Source organism: Muntiacus reevesi, chromosome 15, assembly GCF_963930625.1.
Source record: "Muntiacus reevesi chromosome 15, mMunRee1.1, whole genome shotgun sequence".
Classification (NCBI taxonomy): Eukaryota; Metazoa; Chordata; class Mammalia; order Artiodactyla; family Cervidae; genus Muntiacus; species Muntiacus reevesi.
Genome location: NC_089263.1, coordinates 53396550 through 53415302, shown reverse-complemented (window position 1 = coordinate 53415302; position 18753 = coordinate 53396550). Strand labels below are relative to the sequence as shown.

General features: G+C 36.6%; 1 protein-coding gene across 1 annotated transcript in view; it reads left to right on the top strand.

The window, feature by feature from the left end:
* ATXN3 (ataxin 3) overlaps positions 1 to 18326 on the top strand; it is a 44231-nt gene extending 25905 nt beyond the window's left edge. The window contains exons 10-11 of the mRNA XM_065906118.1: positions 2630 to 2718; positions 14094 to 18326. Coding sequence (XP_065762190.1) covers positions 2630 to 2718; positions 14094 to 14188 — 184 coding nt within the window. The 3' untranslated portion in view covers positions 14189 to 18326. The remainder of the gene's footprint in view (positions 1 to 2629; positions 2719 to 14093) is intronic.
* The last annotated feature ends 427 nt before the right edge of the window (positions 18327 to 18753 follow it).

The window sequence follows — 18753 nt, the reverse complement described above, 5'->3', positions numbered from 1 at the left end:
GGAAAGAGACCTAAACAGACATTTCTCCCAAGAAGACATACAGATGGCTAACAAACACAAGAAAAGATGCTCAACATCACTCATTATTAGAGAAATGCAAATCAAAACCAAGAGATACCACCTTACATCCGTCAAAATGGCCATCATCAAAAAGTCTACAAACAATAAATGCTGGAGAGGGTGTGGAGAAAAGGGAAGACTCTTGCACCGTTGGTGGGAATGTAAATTGATACAGCCACGATGGAAGACGGTATGGAGCATTCCTTATAAGACTAGGAATAAAACCACCATATGACCCAGCAATCCCACTCCTAGGCATATACCCTGAGGAAACCAGGGTTGAAAAAGACACATGTATTCCATTGTTCATTACAGCGCTATTTACAACAGCTAGAACATGGAAGCAACCTAGATGCCCATCGACAGATGAATGGATAAAGAAGTTGTACATATACACAATGGAATATTATTCAGACATAAAAAGGAGTGCATTTGAGTCAGTTCTGATGAGGTGGATGAACCTAGAACTTATTATACAGAGTGAAGTGAGTCAGAAAGAAAGATAAATATCGTATTCTAACACACATATATGGAATCTAGAAAAATGATTCTGAATAATGTATTTACAGGGCAGCAATGGAGAAACAGACATAGAGAATAGACTTATGGACATGGGGAGAGGGGAGAAGAGGGTGAGATGTATGGAAAGAGTAACATGGAAACTTACATTGCCATATGTAAAATAGATAGCCAATGAGAATTTGCTTTATGGCTCAGGAAACTCAACTAGGGATTCTGTATCAACCTAGAGGGGTGGGATGGGGAGGGAGATGGGAGGGAGGTTCAAAAGGGATTGGATATATGTATACCTATGGCTGATTCATGTTGAGGTTTGACAGAAAACAACAAAATTCTGTAAGGCAATTAACCTTCAATAAAAAAATAAATTTAAAAAAACAGTAAAAAAACAAAAATACCTTAGAGGGTGAGGTTGATAAAAAACAGAAAGTATCATTCATTACCCCATTAAAGAATTTTGTATTCATAAAAAAAATGTCTGCTTCCTTTAAAGATCCTTTTATGCATTTTTTGAAAGCTATAGCTTCTTGCTTAGATTGTCAGCTGTTTAAAGTTTTACTTTTTGAAAATTTTTAGCATATACATATGTATGTATATGAAGTAATTTTAAATTGATGTAAAAGCAGAAATAGTTCAGAGTTCCTTATACCCTCCACCTAGATTTCCCAATTGTTGATATTTCTGAACCACTTTAGAATAACTTACAAACACAATTTTCCATTATATTTCTCAAAACTTAAGTACAAACACAATCTTCCATCATATTTCTCAAAACTTAAGTGTATATTTTCTGAATATAAGGACACTGTCCTACCTGTTTACATCATAAATATCATGTTTAAATGTTTTAATGTATGAATTGTTATGACATGGATTTTCCTTTTGAAAAAATACAGGGAGAACTTACTTTAATGCAGCAGGTATTACTGAAACTTGATAATGCAGGTTAAATAGTTGTTTTCATTTCTTTCATTCATAAAATATTTGGTGACAAGCACAGGTTTAGGTACTGGAGAAACAAGCAGGATAAGCTTTGTGCTCTCATTAGTTTATGATTCTACAGAGGGAGACAGGCAAAAGAATATCAGATGATGATAGTTTATACTGAAAATTAAATGAAAATGTGAGAATGGCAGGTGGCTGCTTTAGCTCAAACAGTCAGGAAATATCCTGTGTCCAAGGGATTCACCAGGCAAGAATACTGGAATGGGTTGCCATTTCCTCCTTCAAGGGATCCTCCTGACCCAGGGATCAAATCTGGGTCTCCTGCATTGGCAGGCAGATTCTTCACCATCAAAGCCACCAGGGAAGCCTCTGAGGAGATACTGAAGCCTAGATATGAATGACAGGGAGGAGCCAGCCATGGAAGGATCATTTTAATCTGCCCATAATTTGAAATGCTTTATCTTTTCAAAGGTGCTTATTTTCAGTGACTTCCAACAATATTAAGGAACTGCAAACCAACACATTTGCATAAAAATAGTGACTCCATTGGTACAATGTGTTATTTTTATGGTGAAAATACCTATCTGTTAATTTGTCTGATAAATGTGAATTTTCTATCTAGGTTTCCTGGGATCAGCACTGTGATGCTTTTCAGTAATTTATGTCAGACTGATTGCTCTTTCTTTTAAAAATTGAAGTGTAGTTGATTTATAATGTGTTAATTCAGGTGTACAGCAAAATTATTGAGATATGTGTGTGTGTATATATATATATATATTCATTTTCAGATTCTTTTCCGTTATAGGTTACTATAAGACATTGAATATGGTTCACTATGCTATACAGTAGGACCTTGTTACATATTTTATATATAGTAGTATATATCTATTAATCCCAAACTCCTCATTTATCCCCCCCTTTACCCTTTGGTAATCATAAGTTTTTTCCTATCAGCTTGATTGCTCTTGCCTTCTTTTGGGGTATTCAAGCCAGTGAGGCTTTTGTTTTGTGGAATCATTTATTTTCCATGGGAATGGCTTTTCTCATGGCATATTTATTCTTAGGTTTTGTTTTTTAAATGTACATTCACTCTTGAATGTTTCAGGCAGCAGCAACAACAGGCTCCACCGGGACAGCTTGCACATCTGTGTGAAAAGTCGAGCACAAGTTCTGAAGCACCAGACAGTGATCCAGGTATGCCTCCTGACCATACATCACGTCTTACCTGCATGCTGTCTTTGACACACGGGCTCCATGTGATTTTTGGCTTTATAGGCTTTTTTTCTCCTCTCTTTCATTATACTGAAAATCGTGAATGAATTTGTGATCTTCTAAACTTTCTTGGATTAAGGAGCAGGCTGACTCCGTAATGTACTTGTGTCTTTAAAACACTCAATGAATGTTTTGCTTTAAAATTATAAGCAGTACTTGCAGTGTCACAGTAATTAGTACATTTTCCAAAAGTTTCTCAAAGATAATGAATAATAGTAGGTGGAAAATAAGTTCATTTTGCTACTTGGAAAACTGAAAACACTTGAGTGTAGTCTTCATTACAACATAGAAGTCTAGAATTACTTATTAGACCTTGGTTTAATAAATAGGTCTTGAACGTTAGCCAGTTATTAGTAGTAGAAACTGAGTGAAAAAGAAGCTGTATCCAACAAAGAACTTGTAAGTAGGACATAAAAAGAACTCTCAAAACTAAGAACATAACTCAAAAAAATAGGCAAAGGATTTGAACACTTTACCAAGTATATGGATGAAAATTGGGCATGAAAATATACTCAACATCACTAGTCATTAGGGAAATGCAAACTAAACCCACAATGAGATGCCGTTACACACTTATAAGAAAGACTTAAGAAAGTAATTAAATTGACAATACCAGATGCAGGCAAGAATCAAAGCAACTGGGACTCTCATACATTGTTATTATGAGTGTAAAAAGGTACAAATCTGGAAAAATACAAACTTAAATGTACACTTAACCATGGGATCCAGTAGTCTGACTCCTAGTATCTAACCAAGAGAAAAGAAAATTAGATTCACACAAAAACTTACTGTGAATGCTTTAGCAGATTTGTTCATAACAGCCCCAAACAGGAAGCTACTTAAAGGTTGTCCTTCAGATGGTGAATAGACGTAAACTGCTACATCCAAACAATGGACTACTATTAGCAATAAAAAGGAATGAGCTGGTACTTTTTCTTACACATTCTGCTAAGTACAGTAACAACCCTGGGCTTTTGCATAAAGCAGATATAAGCAGAATCTGAAAGGCAGAGAGAAGACAAACTGTCTGGAAAGCTCAGGACCAGAGAAAGACAGCCTTGATTTTCTTTTTGCCCCAAGAAAAGCCTACTCTGTGGAGTCATTGATCATAGAGAAAGCAAGGAAATTACAGAAAAACATCTGCTTGATTGACTATGCGAAAGTCTTTGACTGTGTGGATCACAGCAAATTGTGGAAAATTATTAAAAAGATGGGGACACCAGATCACATTACCTGTCTCCTGAGAAACCTATATGCGAGTCAAGAAGCTACAGGTAGAAACAGACAAGGAACAATGGATTGGTTCCAAATTGGAAAGGAGTATATCAAGGCTGTTTATTGTCACCCTGCTTATTTAACTTATGTGCAGAGTATCATGTAAAATACTGGGCTAGATGAATCACAAGCTGGAGTCAAGAGAAATATCAACAACCTCAGATATACAGATGATGCCACTCTAATGTCAGAAAGAGAAGAGGAACTAAAGAGCCTCTTGATGAGGGTGAAAGACGGGAGTGAAAAATCTGGCTTAAAACTCAGCATTCAAAAAACTAAGATCATGGCATCTGGTCCCATTACTTCATGGCAAATAGATAGGGAAAAAGTGCAAACAGTGACAGATTTGCTTTTCTTGAGCTGCAAAATCACTGCAGATGGTGACTGCAGCCATGAAATTAAAAGATACTTGCTCCTTGGAAGAAAAACTATGATAAACCTAGACAAACCTCTGGTGTCAGTGGTCACAGGGAGCCTGGACTTCTCCCCAGAAAGAAAGAGGCATCCCTCTGGCTTCTTGCCTGGTTGATATCAGAAGAGGTCTGTTGGAGAATCAAATCTGTCACTGATTCGAGGCGGTAATGAGGCCATTCCCACAGTGTCAATGAGAAGCAGAAATGAGGCATTGCTATCCCTCCCAGTCAGGGGTTATTAGCTGGAAACCAGAATTCTCACAAGTGTTCAGCGGTAGTAGTCACACCCCACACTTCTCACATCCAGCAGCACTCTTTTTCCTCCACTGATGCTCAGGTCACAGGAAGCCTGCTGAAAGAGGAGATTGAAATAAGATTCACATTCTTGAAATGTAATACCCAAAATATCCAGGGTTCACTTGAAAATCATTAATCATATCAAGAGCCTGGAAAATTTCAAGTTGAATAAGAAAAGACAATCAGTAGATACCATCACCAAAATGACACTGATGTTAGAATTATCCAACAGGATTTTAAATTAAAAGCCATTATAAAAAATGCTACAGTGAACAGTGAACGTGCTTGAACAAATGAAAAAAATAGAAAGCCTTAGGAGAGAAACTGAAGATATAAAGAAGAATCAAATGAAAATTCTAGCACTGAAAAATAACAACTGAAAATTTGAAACTCAGTAAACAGATTCAATGAATGAAAGGACAGAGGGAGGAAAAATTAGTGAACTTGAAGACAGAGTAGTAGATATTACCCATTTCTGAGCAACAGAGACAATTAGACTGGAAAAAATTAACAGAGCCTGAGACCTGTGGGGAAAATTTATTATATTTGTGTCATGGGAATTTCAGAAGGAGATGAGAAAGAAGGTAAAACTGAAAAAGTACTTATGGAAATAATCACTGAACATCCCCCCAATTTGGCAAAAGATACCAGTTTGCAGATTCTAGAAGCTGAGCAAGTCTCAAACAATAAATCCAGAGAAATCCATGCCAAGATACATCATAATCATAACTTCTGAAAACTGAAGACAAAAAAGTAATATTACAACCAGCTAGAGGGACTTCCCTGGTGGTCCAGTGGCTAAGACTCTGAGCCTGGTTGACAACAAACTGTGGAAATTCTTAAAGAGATAGGAATGCCAGACCACCTTACCTGCCTCCTGTGAAACCTGTATGCAGGTCAAGAAGCAACAGTTAGAACCAGACAGGGAACAATGGACAGGTTTAAAATTGGGAAAGGAATACATCAAGGCTGTGTATTGTCACCCTGCTTATTTAACTTATATGCAGAGTTCATCATGCGAAATCCTGGGCTGGATGGGTTGCAGGGAGAAATAATAATCTCAGATATGCAGGTGACAGCACCATTATGGCAGAAAGTGAAGAGGAACTAAAGAACCTCCTGATGAAAGTGAAAGAGGAGAGTGAAAAAGTTGGCTTAAAACTCAACGTTTAAAAAACTAAGATCATTCGCATCCTGTCCCATCACCTCATGACAAATAAATGGGGAAACAATGGAAACAGTGACAGACTTTCTTTTCTTGGGGTCCAAAATCACCACAGATGGTGACTGCAGCTATGAAATTAAAAGATGCTTGCTCCTTGAAAGAAAAGCTACAACCAACCTAGACAGTGTATTAAAAAGCAGAGACATCATTTTGCCGACAAAGGTCCGTCTGGTCAAAGCTATGGTTTTTCCAGTGGTCATGTATGAACTCTGTCTCCAAAGAGAAGAGATCTAGCTCCACCCACCAGACACCAGTTCCCCCAACCAGGAAAGCTTGACAAGCCACTGGTCCAACCCAACCCACAGGGAGCAGACTCCACAATTAAGAAAAACCACAAACTTCCAAAACCACCAAACTTCCCTGAAGAAAGGGAACCCCAAACACAGCAATCTAAACAAAATGAAGAGGCAGAGAAATATATAGCAGGTGAAGGAAGATGATAAAAATCCCACCAAACCAAACAAAGGAGGAGATAAGGAGTCTACCTGATAAAGACCATAATGATAGTAAAGATGATCCAAAACCTTGGGGGGAAATTGGATTTACAGATAAATAGACTAGAGACAAGGATTGAGAAGATGCAAGAAATGTTTAACAAGGACCTAGAAGAAATAAAGAAGAGTCAGTCAATAATGAACAATGCAGTAACTAAGATTAAAAGAACTCTCTCTGGATGGAACCAACAGTAGAATAACTGAGGCAGAAGAGAGGATAAGTGAGGTGGAAGATAGAATGGTGGAAATAAGTGAAGCAGAAAGGAAAAAAGAAAAAAGAATTAAAAGAAATGAGGACAACCTCAGAGTCCTCTGGGCAATGTTAAACACCCCAACATTTGAACAATAGGTGTCCCAGAAGAAGACAAAAAGAAAGGGCATGAGAAAATACTTGAGGAGATAATAGTCAAAAACTTCCTTTAAATGGGGGAGGAAATAGCCACCCAAGGCCAAGAAACCTAGAGAGTCCCAAACAGGATAAACCCAAGGCAAAACACCCCAAGACACATATTAATCAAACTAACAAAGATCAAAAACAGAAAGCAAATATTAAAAGCAGCAAAGGAAAAGCAACAAATAACACAGGGGATCCCCATAAGGATGACAGCTAATGTTTCAGTAGAAACTTCAGGCCAGAAGGGAATGGGAGGACATACTTCAAGTGATGAAAGAGAAAAACCTACAACCAAGATTACTCTTCCCAACAAGGATCTCATTCAGATATGAAGGAGAAATCAAAAGCTTTATGGAAAGGCAAAAGCTGAGAGAATTCAGTACCACCAAACCAGCTCTTCCACAAATGCTAAAGGATCTTCTCTAGATGAGAAACACAGAAAAGATTTATAAAAACAAACCAAAAACAACAAAGTAAATGGTAATGGGATTATACTTACCCATAATTACCTTAAATGTAGATGGTTAAATGCTCCAACCAAAAAACAAAGACTGGCCAAATGGATGCATTACAAAAACAAGACCCCTATATGTGCTGTCTACAAGAGACCCACCTCAAACCTAGGCATGGACACAGACTGAAAGTGCGAGCCTGGAAAAAGATATTTCACGCAAATGGAGACCAAAAGAAAGCAGGAGTAGCAATATGCATATCAGATAAAATAGAATTTGAAATAAAGACCATGATAAGAGACAAATAAGGACATTATATATTGATCAAAGGATCAATCCAAGAAGAAGATATAACAATTATAGATATAAATGCACTGAACATAGGAGCACCTCAATATGTAAGGCAGATGCTAACAAATATGAAAGAGGAAATTAACAGTAACACAATAATAGTGGGGACTTTAATACCCCACTCACACCTATGGCTAGATCAACCAAACAGAAAATTGGCAAGGAAATACAAGTTTTAAATGCTAACGATGAAATAAATAAATAAAATAAAAATATTAACAAAAAAATAAATGCTAATAATGGACCAGTTAGACCTAATTGATGCAGGGCATTTCACCCCAGAACAATGGATTTCATCTTTTTCTCAAGGAAAAATTTCCAGGATAGATCACATCCTGGGTCATAAATCTAGCCTTGGTAAATTTTTTAAAAATTGAAATCATTTCAAGCATCTTTTCTGATCACAGTGCAGTAAGATTAGACATCAACTGCAGGAAAAAAGCTGTAAAAAACACAAACATGGAGGCTAAATAACACGCTTCTGAATAACCAACAGATCATGGAAGAAATCAAAAAGGAAATCAAAATATTGACAGCAACAAATGAAAATAAATGCACAACAATCCAAAACCTATGGGATTCAGTAAAAGCTGTGCTAAGCAGGAGGTTCATAGCAATACAAGCCTACCTAAAGAAACAAGAGAAACATCAAGTAAACAACCTAGCTTTAAACCTAGAGAAACTAGAAAAAGAAGAACAGAGAACCCCAAAGTTAGTAGAAGGAAGTTCAGTTCAGTGGCTCAGTCATGTCTCACTCTGCAACACCATGGACTGCAGCATGCCAGGTTTCCCTGTCCATCACCAACTTCTGGAGCCTACCCAAACTCATGTCCGTCACTTTGGTGATGGTGATATAGAAGGAAAGGAATTATCAAAATCAGAGCAGACAAATGAAAAAGAAATGAAGGAGATTATAGCAAAGATTTGCAAAACTAAAAGCTGGTTCTTTGAAAAGATAAATAAGCAAACCTTTAGCCAGACTCATAAGAAAAAAGGGGAGAAGAGTCAAATCAGTAAAATTAGAAATGAAAATGTAGAAATCACAACAGACAACAAAGAAATACAAAAGATCATGAGACTACTATGAGCAACTATGCCAAAAAATGAACACTTGGAAGAAATGGACAAATTCTTAGAAAAGTATAACCTTACAAAACTGAACCAGGAAGAAATAGAAAATCTTAACAGACCCGTCACAAGCAAGGAAATGAAAACTGTAATCAAAACTCTTCCAACAAACAAAAGCCAAGGACCAGATGGCTTCACAGCTGAATTCTACCAAAAATTTAAAGAAGAACTAACAGCTATCCTCCTCAAACTCTTCCAGAAAATTGCAGAGGAAGATTAACTCCCAAAGTCATTCTATGAGGCCACCATCACCCTAAACAAAACCAAACAAAAATGCCACAAAAAAGAAAACTACAGGCGTGTATCACTGATGAACATAGGTGCAAAAATCCTCAACAAAATTCTAGCAAACAGAATCCAACAACATATTAAAAAGACTGCATCATGACCAAATAGGCTTTATCCCAATGATGCAAGGATTCTTCAATATTCGCAAATCAATCCTTGTGATACACCACAGTAACAAATTGAAAGATAAGAACCATATGATTATCTCAATAGATGCACAGAAAGTCTTTGACAAAATTCAATACCCGTTTATGCTAAAAACTCCAGAAAGCAGACGTAGAAGGAACATACTTCAACATGATAAAAGCCATATATGACAAACTCACAGCAAACATTATCTTCAATAGTAAAAAAAAAACTGAAAGCCTTTCCTCTGAAAATCAGGAATAAGAAAAGGGTGCCCACTCTCACCACTACTATTCAACATAATTTTGGAAGTCCTAGCCACAGCATTCAGAGAAGGAAAAGAAATAAAAGAAATCCAGATTGGAAAAGAAGAAGTAAAACTCTTGCTGTTTGCAGATGACATGATCTGCTATATAGAAAATCCTAAAGATATCAACCCTAAAGATACCAACAGAAAATTACTAGAGCTAATCAATGAATATAGTAAAGTTGCAGGATATAAATTTAACAAACAGAAATCCCTTGCATTCCTATACACTAACAATGAAAAACCAGAAAGAGAAATTAAGGAAACAACCCCATTCACCATTACAATGGAAAGAATAAAATACTTAGGAATAAATTAGCGTCTGCCTACAATGCGGGAGACCTGGGTTCGATCCCTGGGTCGGGAAGATTCCCCCTGGAGAAGGAAATGGCTACCCACTCCATTACTTTTGCCTGAAGAATCCCATGGGTGGAGGAGCCTGGTGGACTACAGTTCATGGGGTCGCAAAGAGTCAGACACGACTGAGCGACTTCACTACTACTACTACTAAAGAAACAAAAGACCTTTATATAGAAAACTATAAAACAGTGATGAAAGAAATAAAAAACACAAATAGATGGAAAAAGATACTATGTTCATGGATTGAAAGAATCTGTATAGTGAAAATGAACATACTACCCAAAGCAAGCTATAGATTCAGTGTAATTCCTGTCAAGCTACCAATGGTATTTTTCACAGAACTAGAACAAATAATTTCACAATTTGTATGGAAATACCAAAAAACCTTGAATAGCCAAAGCAGAGAAAGAAGAGTGGAACTGGAGGAATCAACTTTCCTGACTTCAGACTATACTACAAAACTACAATCATCAACACAGTATGGTACTGGCACAAAGACAGAAATATAGATCAATGGAACAAAATAGAAAGCCCAAAGATCAATCCATGCACCTTTGGACACCTTATCTTTGATGAAGGAGGCAAAAATATACAATGGAGAAAAGACAGTCTCTTTAACAAGTGGTACTGGGAAAACTGGTCAACCACCTGTGAAAGAATGAAACTAGAACACTTTCTAACACCATACACAAAAATAAACTCTAAATGGATTAAAGATCTAAATGTAAGACCAGAAACTATAAAACTCTTATAGGGAAACATAGGCAGAACACTATCTGACACAGAATACTCTGTGATCTTTAAATCACAGCAAGATTCTCTATGACCCACCTTCCAGAGGAATGGACATAAAAACAAAAATAAACGGGACCTAACTAAACTTAAAGCTTCTCCACAGCTAAGGAAACTATAAGCAAGGTGAAAAGGGGGCCTTCAGAATGGGACAAAATAATAGCAAACAAAACAACTGACAAAGAATTAATCTCAAAAATATACAAGCAGCTCATGCAGCTCAATACCAGAAAAATAAATGACCCAATCAAAAAGTGGGCCAAAGAACTAAACAGACATTTCTCCAAAGAAGACATACAGAGGGCTAAAATACACATGAAAAGATGCTCAATATCACTCATCAGAGAAATGCAAATCAAAACCACAATGTACCATCTCATGCCAGTCAGAATGACTGCCATTAAAAAGTCTACAAACAATAAATGCTGAGGAGGTTGTGGAGAAAAGGGAACCCTTTTACACTGTTGGTGGGAATGCAAACTGGTACACCTACTATGGAGAACAGTATGGATATTCCTTAAAAAACTGGAAATAGAACTGCCGTATGACTCAGCAATCCCCCTGCTAGGCATACACAATGAGGAAACCAGAATTGAAAGAGACACTTAAACCCCAGTGTTCATTGCACCACTGTTTACAATAGCTAGAACATGGAAGCAACCTAGATGTCCATTGGCAGACAAATGGATAAGAATGTTGAGGTACATATACACAATGGGATATTACTCAGCTATAAAAAAAGAATGCATTTGAGTCAGTTCTAATGAGGTGGATGAAACTGGAGCCTATTATACAGAGTGAAGTAAGTCAGAAAGAGAAACACCAGTACACTATATTAATGCATATATATGGAATTTAGAAAGACAGTAATGACAGTCCTCTATACAAGCCAGTGAAAGATACACATGTAAAGAACAGACTTTTGGACTATGTGGGAGAAGGTGAGAGTGGGGTGATTTTGAGAGAACAGCAGTGAAGCATGTATATTAGCATAGGTAAAAATAGATGACCAGTGCAAGTTCGATGCAGGAAGCAGGGCGCTCAAAACTGGTGCTCTGGGACAACCCAGAGGGATGGGAGGGGGAGGGAGTTCAGAGGAGGGTTCAGGATGAGGGAACACATGTACACCCATCCCTGATTCATGTCGATGTATGGCAGAAACCACCAAATATTGTAAAGTAATTATCCTTCAACTAAAATAAATTAATTAAAAAAAAAAAAACCCTAGGCAGTGTATTAAAAAGTAGAGATATTACTTTGCTTACAAAGGTCTGTATAGTCAAAGCTATGATTTTTCCAGTAGTCTTGTACAGATGTGAGAACTGGACAATAAAAAAGGCTGAGCACCGAAGAATTGATGCCTTCAAACTGTGGTGTTGGAGAAGACTCTTGAGAGTCCCTTGCACAACAAGAAGATCAAACCAGTCAATCCTAAAGGAAATCAACCGTGAATATGCTTTGGAAGGATCGATGCTGAAGCTTCAGTAGTGAAGAGCTGACTCACTGGAGAAGACCATGGTGCTGAGAAATATTGAAGGCAGAAAGAATAGAGGATGACAGAGAATGAGATGGTTGGATGGCCTCCCTGACTCACTGGGCATGAGTTTGACTGGACTCCAGGAGATGGTGAAGAACAGGGAAGCCTGGTGTGCTGAAGTCCATGGGGTGGCAGAATCGGACACAACTGAATGTCTAAAGAACCATGGGGAACTGGATCCCACATGCCACAACTAAGAGTTTCCATGCTGCAAGTAAAAGATATCCCCTGTGCCACTAAAAAAAAAAAGATCCTGCATGCTGCAACTAAAACCATAGCCAAATAAATAAATACCTAAAAAGAACAGTAGGAGGAATAAAAATATGTGTAAACACAATAGACTTGCCTCTCCTCAGTTTTCTAAATTATATTTGATGATTGCAGGAAGAATTGTAACTGATTTGTTTTTTACTGTAAAATATAGGAAATACTTAAGGCAATTACAATCAGCGGAAAGTAAAGGGAGGTAAAATTTTTAACTTTCATTTGAACTGGTACAGCCACTCTGGAAAATAATTTGGTAATTTATTTGGTAATTTAATTTCTGTAAAACCTGAACATACAGTGACAATACAGCCATCAGTTATATTCCCATTTAATCCTAGAGAAATTAAAACTTCTATCCATGCAAAAACCTGTACTTCAATGTTCATAGCATCTTTGTCATGATAAAAACTGGAAAAAAGCAAGTGACCTACAGTGGGTGAATGGTTAAACCAACTGCGGTACATCCACCCCATGCATACGTCTCAGTATTAAAAAGAAACCAGGAACTTCCCTGCTGGTTCAGTGGTTAAGACTTCTGTGCTTCCACTCCTGGGGGCACAGGTTAGATCACTGGTCAGGGAACTGAGATCCTGCATGGCATGTGGTGGGGCCAAAAGAATTTAAAAAAATTTTTTTTTAACTTTTTAAGAAAAAGAAACCAGTTGTGGATACATGCAGCAGCCTAGATGCATCTCAGGGGCATTATGCTGAGTACAAAAACATAAATCTCAAAATCTCATACTGTAGGATTCTAAGTGTGTAGCATTCTAAAAATGACAAATTGATAGAGTTGGAAAGCAAATTAGCAGTTGCCTGCAGTTAAGGGATGTAGTGGGGGCAGGGAAGAGAAGTGTGTGTGGATGAAAAGGGATGGCAGGAGGGAGATTTTGGTGGTACCATAACAGTTCTCAGTCTGGATTGTGGTGGTGGTGGTGGTTATACAGATCTTCACATACAACAAAAGGCCATAGAACTATGCACAACCTTGTAAATACCAATGTCAGTATTCAGATTTAGGTTTGAGCTGTAGTCATGTAAGATTTAATTGTTAGGTGGAATTTAGCCAGTGTACACAGGACCTCTTTCAACTATCTTTGCACCTTCCTGTGCATAAATAATTATTTCTCAAAACAAACTTTTCAGTAACATATGTATCATTGACAGACACAAAGTTAAATTTTCTTTCCCTTAGCATAATGCTTTTGTTAAAGATGCCATATTCAAAGGTTGCATACACAATTCATGATTTCATTTGTGTTGCCATGCAGGAAAAGGCAGAACTGTAGGGCAGAAAACATGTCGGTGGTTGCCTAGACCTAGGGATTGGGAACTGACTACAAAGACAGCTTAAGGGAATATTTTTGGTGCATGGAATGGTTCTGTCTGTATCTGAGTGGTGGTGATGGTTATACCACTTGGTATTTGTCAAAACTTGAGGAACTGTCAAAGAGTGGATTTTACCATCTATAAGCTTTCAGAATCAACAAAGGAAACTATAGTAGTCAAGTAAACAGTTTCTGAGAGCTTACCTTTTGATGACTTTGGAAATTTTCCAGAACTTTCTAAGAAATATGTGTTTTATCCCCAACAGGTGATTCTATGAGTGAAGAAGACATGCTTCAGGCAGCTGTGACCATGTCTTTAGAAACTGTTAGAAGTAATCTCAAAACAGAAGGAAAAAAGTAATACCTTTCACAAATCATTTAGATATTCAATCTTTCCAATATTGTCCTGTGTGAGTACAGCATAGGGTCCATTGTGGTAATGTGTCAAAGAGAACAATTTTCAACAGAGGAAAAAAGACTTAGGTGGTTTGCCAACAAAACGATGAGAGGGTGGAAAAATACATCAATTGTAGGACTAAAAAAATGATCCTGCAAACACTAGCCAAAGAGGCATTCAGCAATTAAAGAAATTTAAAATAGTTTTCTAAATGTTCTTTTTTCTTTTTTGAGTGTGCAATATCTAACATATCTAAAATTAGGGCATTTTTCTTGGATCTTTTTGCAGACCAACTAATTATAACTAGCTCTGGCCACAGAACTTTCCCCACACACTTTGTCTTCTTTTCCTCCCTTCTGCATAGGGAATCTGGCTCACTTTTATCATCTAATAGTTGCTCTGACTTCTCTTTAACCAAATTAACCTTGTAGGACAGTGTCTTCTCTGTATTGATAACAGTAGCGGTCCCAGGATAAGCTGTTTTCCTTCTGACTTTGTATGGTGCACTTGGGTGGTTTCTCATCTTATTTTCTCTGATCACAGTTTCTCTGTGATTTTTCATTATTTTCTACAACTCTGTTGAAAGACGGTAATGTTTCTTGAGGTTTTTAAGCCCTCTGAGAAGGGATCATTATTTCACAACACCAGTGCATTCCTGTACTCTGAAATCAGCTCTACACAAGTATTTGAGAGTAAAAGAGAATTCTGTCATGTGTGAGCACGTGCGTTCCCAGATGCTTTTTGGCTCTCTCCTCACTTATGTCAGAACTTTAAGGTGTGTTGTAACCCTCTTTCCTGCACCCTGTTATTTCCTTTTCTTCTGAAATTGAGAAAAATAGGAGGAGCATAGTGCGCAAGTTTCCTTCTGTTACAAAACACCATGCAGTGCCCACCGTGAATGTATGATAGATGAAATTTGGCCTTCAATTTTAGTAGCAGTTTCATTTTATTTTTCCTCCTGTGACTGGAGCTGTCCTGTTTACAGTTGAGTTATGAAGTGTGGATGTCTGCTTCTGCTGTACATCTTTTAGTAGGTATAGCTTGCCGGAGATAACCATCTAGAACGTGAAAATAATTTACCAACAAAACTGCATTGAAATTTGTACTGTGACTTGACACTTGCATCATGTTTAAATAGCTTCGAATTACAGAAGTCACAGTTCTTAATAGATTTGTAAATAAGAAAATCTTTAGTTTTGATAAACATTCTTTAATTGGGATGCAGAGTTTCTTGCTGGGTCATTGCAGTGGGATGATTTTGGTGAAAGTTAACCATGTCTCTCTGAAATGGGCCTTTTAGATTCTCCCCTTCCCTCATTCTCCATCCTCCTTTGAAGCCCTTTTGAATGTTGAATTGTTCATTAGCTAAAATTTAAGAAGAAATTTCAGCTGACAACTTAGAAAATTAAAGTATGATATATTGCCATACCCTGTGTATGGCTACACACATTTTATCAGGGAATTTTTTGATGTAGGATTTATTGCTAACTGAAAAGAGATGAGAAAAAATACCTTTTATTTATGATTGTGAAATAGCTTTTACTTGGATAGAGACAGACTTTTTTTAAGTCATTATTTTGTGCCAAGTTTTATGAAGTTCCCCTTACATAAAATTAGACAGTTTTATTTTAAAATCTAAAGTTTTCTTTTGACAATTGAAAATGTTTCAGAAGAATTATAAACTTGTAGAAGTGCAAGGGATGTTGGAGTTTGGTACTACTCCCTAAGATTTACAAACCAAAATATTTTAAGACTGGACATTTCTATAGTTAACCCAAGTATGCTAGTCGTATTTTCCATGGATATTTGACCTGTATCTTTTCTCATTGAAAAAAAAATACGTTAAACTTTTCTTACATTTGAATTGATGAACTACCTGATACAAAAATGAAAAAGTGAATATACATTGAAAAGTTTTAACCTTGAGAGTTTATAAAGTTCTTATATTACACACCCTTGCTAAAGCACTTATAGGAATACAGAATGTTGACCTTCTCTTGTTAGGGTTTTTTTTAAAGCAGGGCTGAGCACACACTGGATATATTTGAATGTGTTTATTTAGTTGTGAAATGTTACATTTGGCAGGCAGATTCAGAATTACTAGTAAGCTGCCATCTTGTGTGGATTGGCATAAATATTATTGAACATTTAGATTTCATTTCTTAATTGATTGACCAGTATGTTAAGATGTCAATGCTCATAACCGCAGTAAGAAAATTTTTAAGTTACACAAAGCTATAGTTTACACATTAGGTAGTACGGTTTACTTTAAACCACCTGCAAGTCAGAAACATTGAAATTCACCACAACTGTCCTGCCAAGAACTTTATTTATAGAAAGATTTCCATTCTGTTTTACCAATTGGGAACACCTTAATGTTTAATATTTAAACTATTGGTATCATTTTTCTAATGTATAATTTGTATTACTGGGATAAAATATGTACCATGGCAATGCTAGTGTTATAAGTGAAGTTTAAACAAGCTTTGGAAATAACACTTTCACACTGATAGATGTCATGGATTTAATAAGTAGTTATATATGTTTCAGAAATTCAGAGTAGTTAACATCTAATCTAAGCCATCATTAAACATTTTTACAGTAATTAGCATATGAATATTTCAGTAATGCAAGTAGTTTGAAAAGGTTGCTGCAGGTAAACTGTATTTCACCTCTAGGATCTTGGCCAAATAATTTGCAATTCACAGAATACTTAAGATGCTTTCTTTCTTTAAAACTTAGTTTTTCTTAATTAAGGCTTTATCCGTGCCATAGTTAATGAAGAAAAACCCCAAACCAGCTGAGGAGCAAAACCACCCGCACTCTGCATTGTTTCATTTAATGTTAAGTCACATAAAGCAAATTTTATGCCAGTAAGAGCCTGAGACATTTTCTGTGTCTGCATGTTTGATACTGGTTTTAAATAGTGTCACACTAGTGCCAAGATTTACTAAATGTCTTAAAATTGGCCCATTTGGAGGTGTGCAAATGCAAAAAAGATTGATTCTCAGTGCACAAGCAAAAATGTAATGATAATAATTGAAATTGCCTAGATTGAAAAATAAATCTTAATGTTTTAAATTCTTAAGAGGATTCAATCATTAATATTGAAGACTTCCTATTAGAAACTTTATCTGCAATTGGAGCCACCTATGGCCACTACTTTGAAAATTAATTGTTGCAGCTGGGCCCTGACAAGTATGGAGATATTACAGATGTGATCTTAATTAAGAAAAATCAGACTGGATTAATTATTTCAGCAGTATAAGTAGTTTTTCATATTTTCAAAATAAGAACTGCTTTATTTCTGGTCCCTTTGTAGCCAGCATCTTTTTTTTAAAGAAATGAATGAACTTATATTGTTTTTTAAATACACAAAATATTTTTGTTTCATTTTGCTTTCATGAATGAAAATATTATTGACATGGCTGTTTAATTCTTGAATTTTGATTTTTTTTTTTGTTCAAGAAAACGTATGCTATTTTAATTTTTTTTGCAAAATGGTCTGGCATTTTTAAAAAGTTATGCTACTAACCACATCTAAATTATTGCAATTGGCATGTTTAATTATCATAGTGTGTCAATAAATGTTTTAAGACTATGGATTCATAAGACAGGGAGTAGAAAGCATCTGTGAAACATATTTGGAAATTGCTGATTCGTTTAGGAAGCACTTCACTTGTCTCTTGCTTAGTTCAAAAGTGAATATTGTCACGAATTTTTTAAAGAGGAAAACATACATTTGAATGTGATTATCTAATTTCTACAACACTGGATGAGTAGGAATGCATTTTTAAAAATTACTGTTCTGTATAAGTAGCCTTTGAAATTCCAGTAAAGAATTAAAAGCAGCCTTCTGGCCACGACACAGGTGCACTGTGGCAGTGCTGTTTGCTCAGGACCCAGCTCTGCAGCCCCCGCGCGTGCTCTTCTGAGTCATTTTGCCGTGAATACACACAGTCCCTCCTGTCTGGTCCTTAGAAGAGCCGGGCTTCCAAAGCACTGTTGAACACTGAGGATACTGCTGTTAATGTGGATGTTTGATGAGTTGTATTTTAAATATCAAAGATTATTAAATAAAGATATTGTTTGCTTTTTTTTACTTCTGTTTGTATTTATTGTTAAGTTCATAGCTTTGCCTTCAAAGTGTGGTTGGAGCATTTACACCACTGAGCGCTTTTCAGAAATGCTGTTTCAGGCCACACTCCCACCTACAGAAACAGAACCTGCATCTTTAACAAGATCCCCGGGAGATTGCCACACAGAGTGAATGTGAGAAGCACTGTTTTATGGACGTGGTGATAAATGAAGCTGGCTAGGGGAGCCCACTGATAACTCCGTTCCAGTTAACTGCTGCCAGAGGGACCATTGTTACTGGATCCTCTGATCTTTTCTGAGAGGCTAAGAATTCCATATTTTTATTTGAAATCTGATTTTTAAGTGTTAGCTTGATTTTTTTTTCCCCCCACCCTGAGAGCCAAGCAACGCACACTAGTAACAGTTTTGAAGAGTGCTGTTTTTCCTCACTG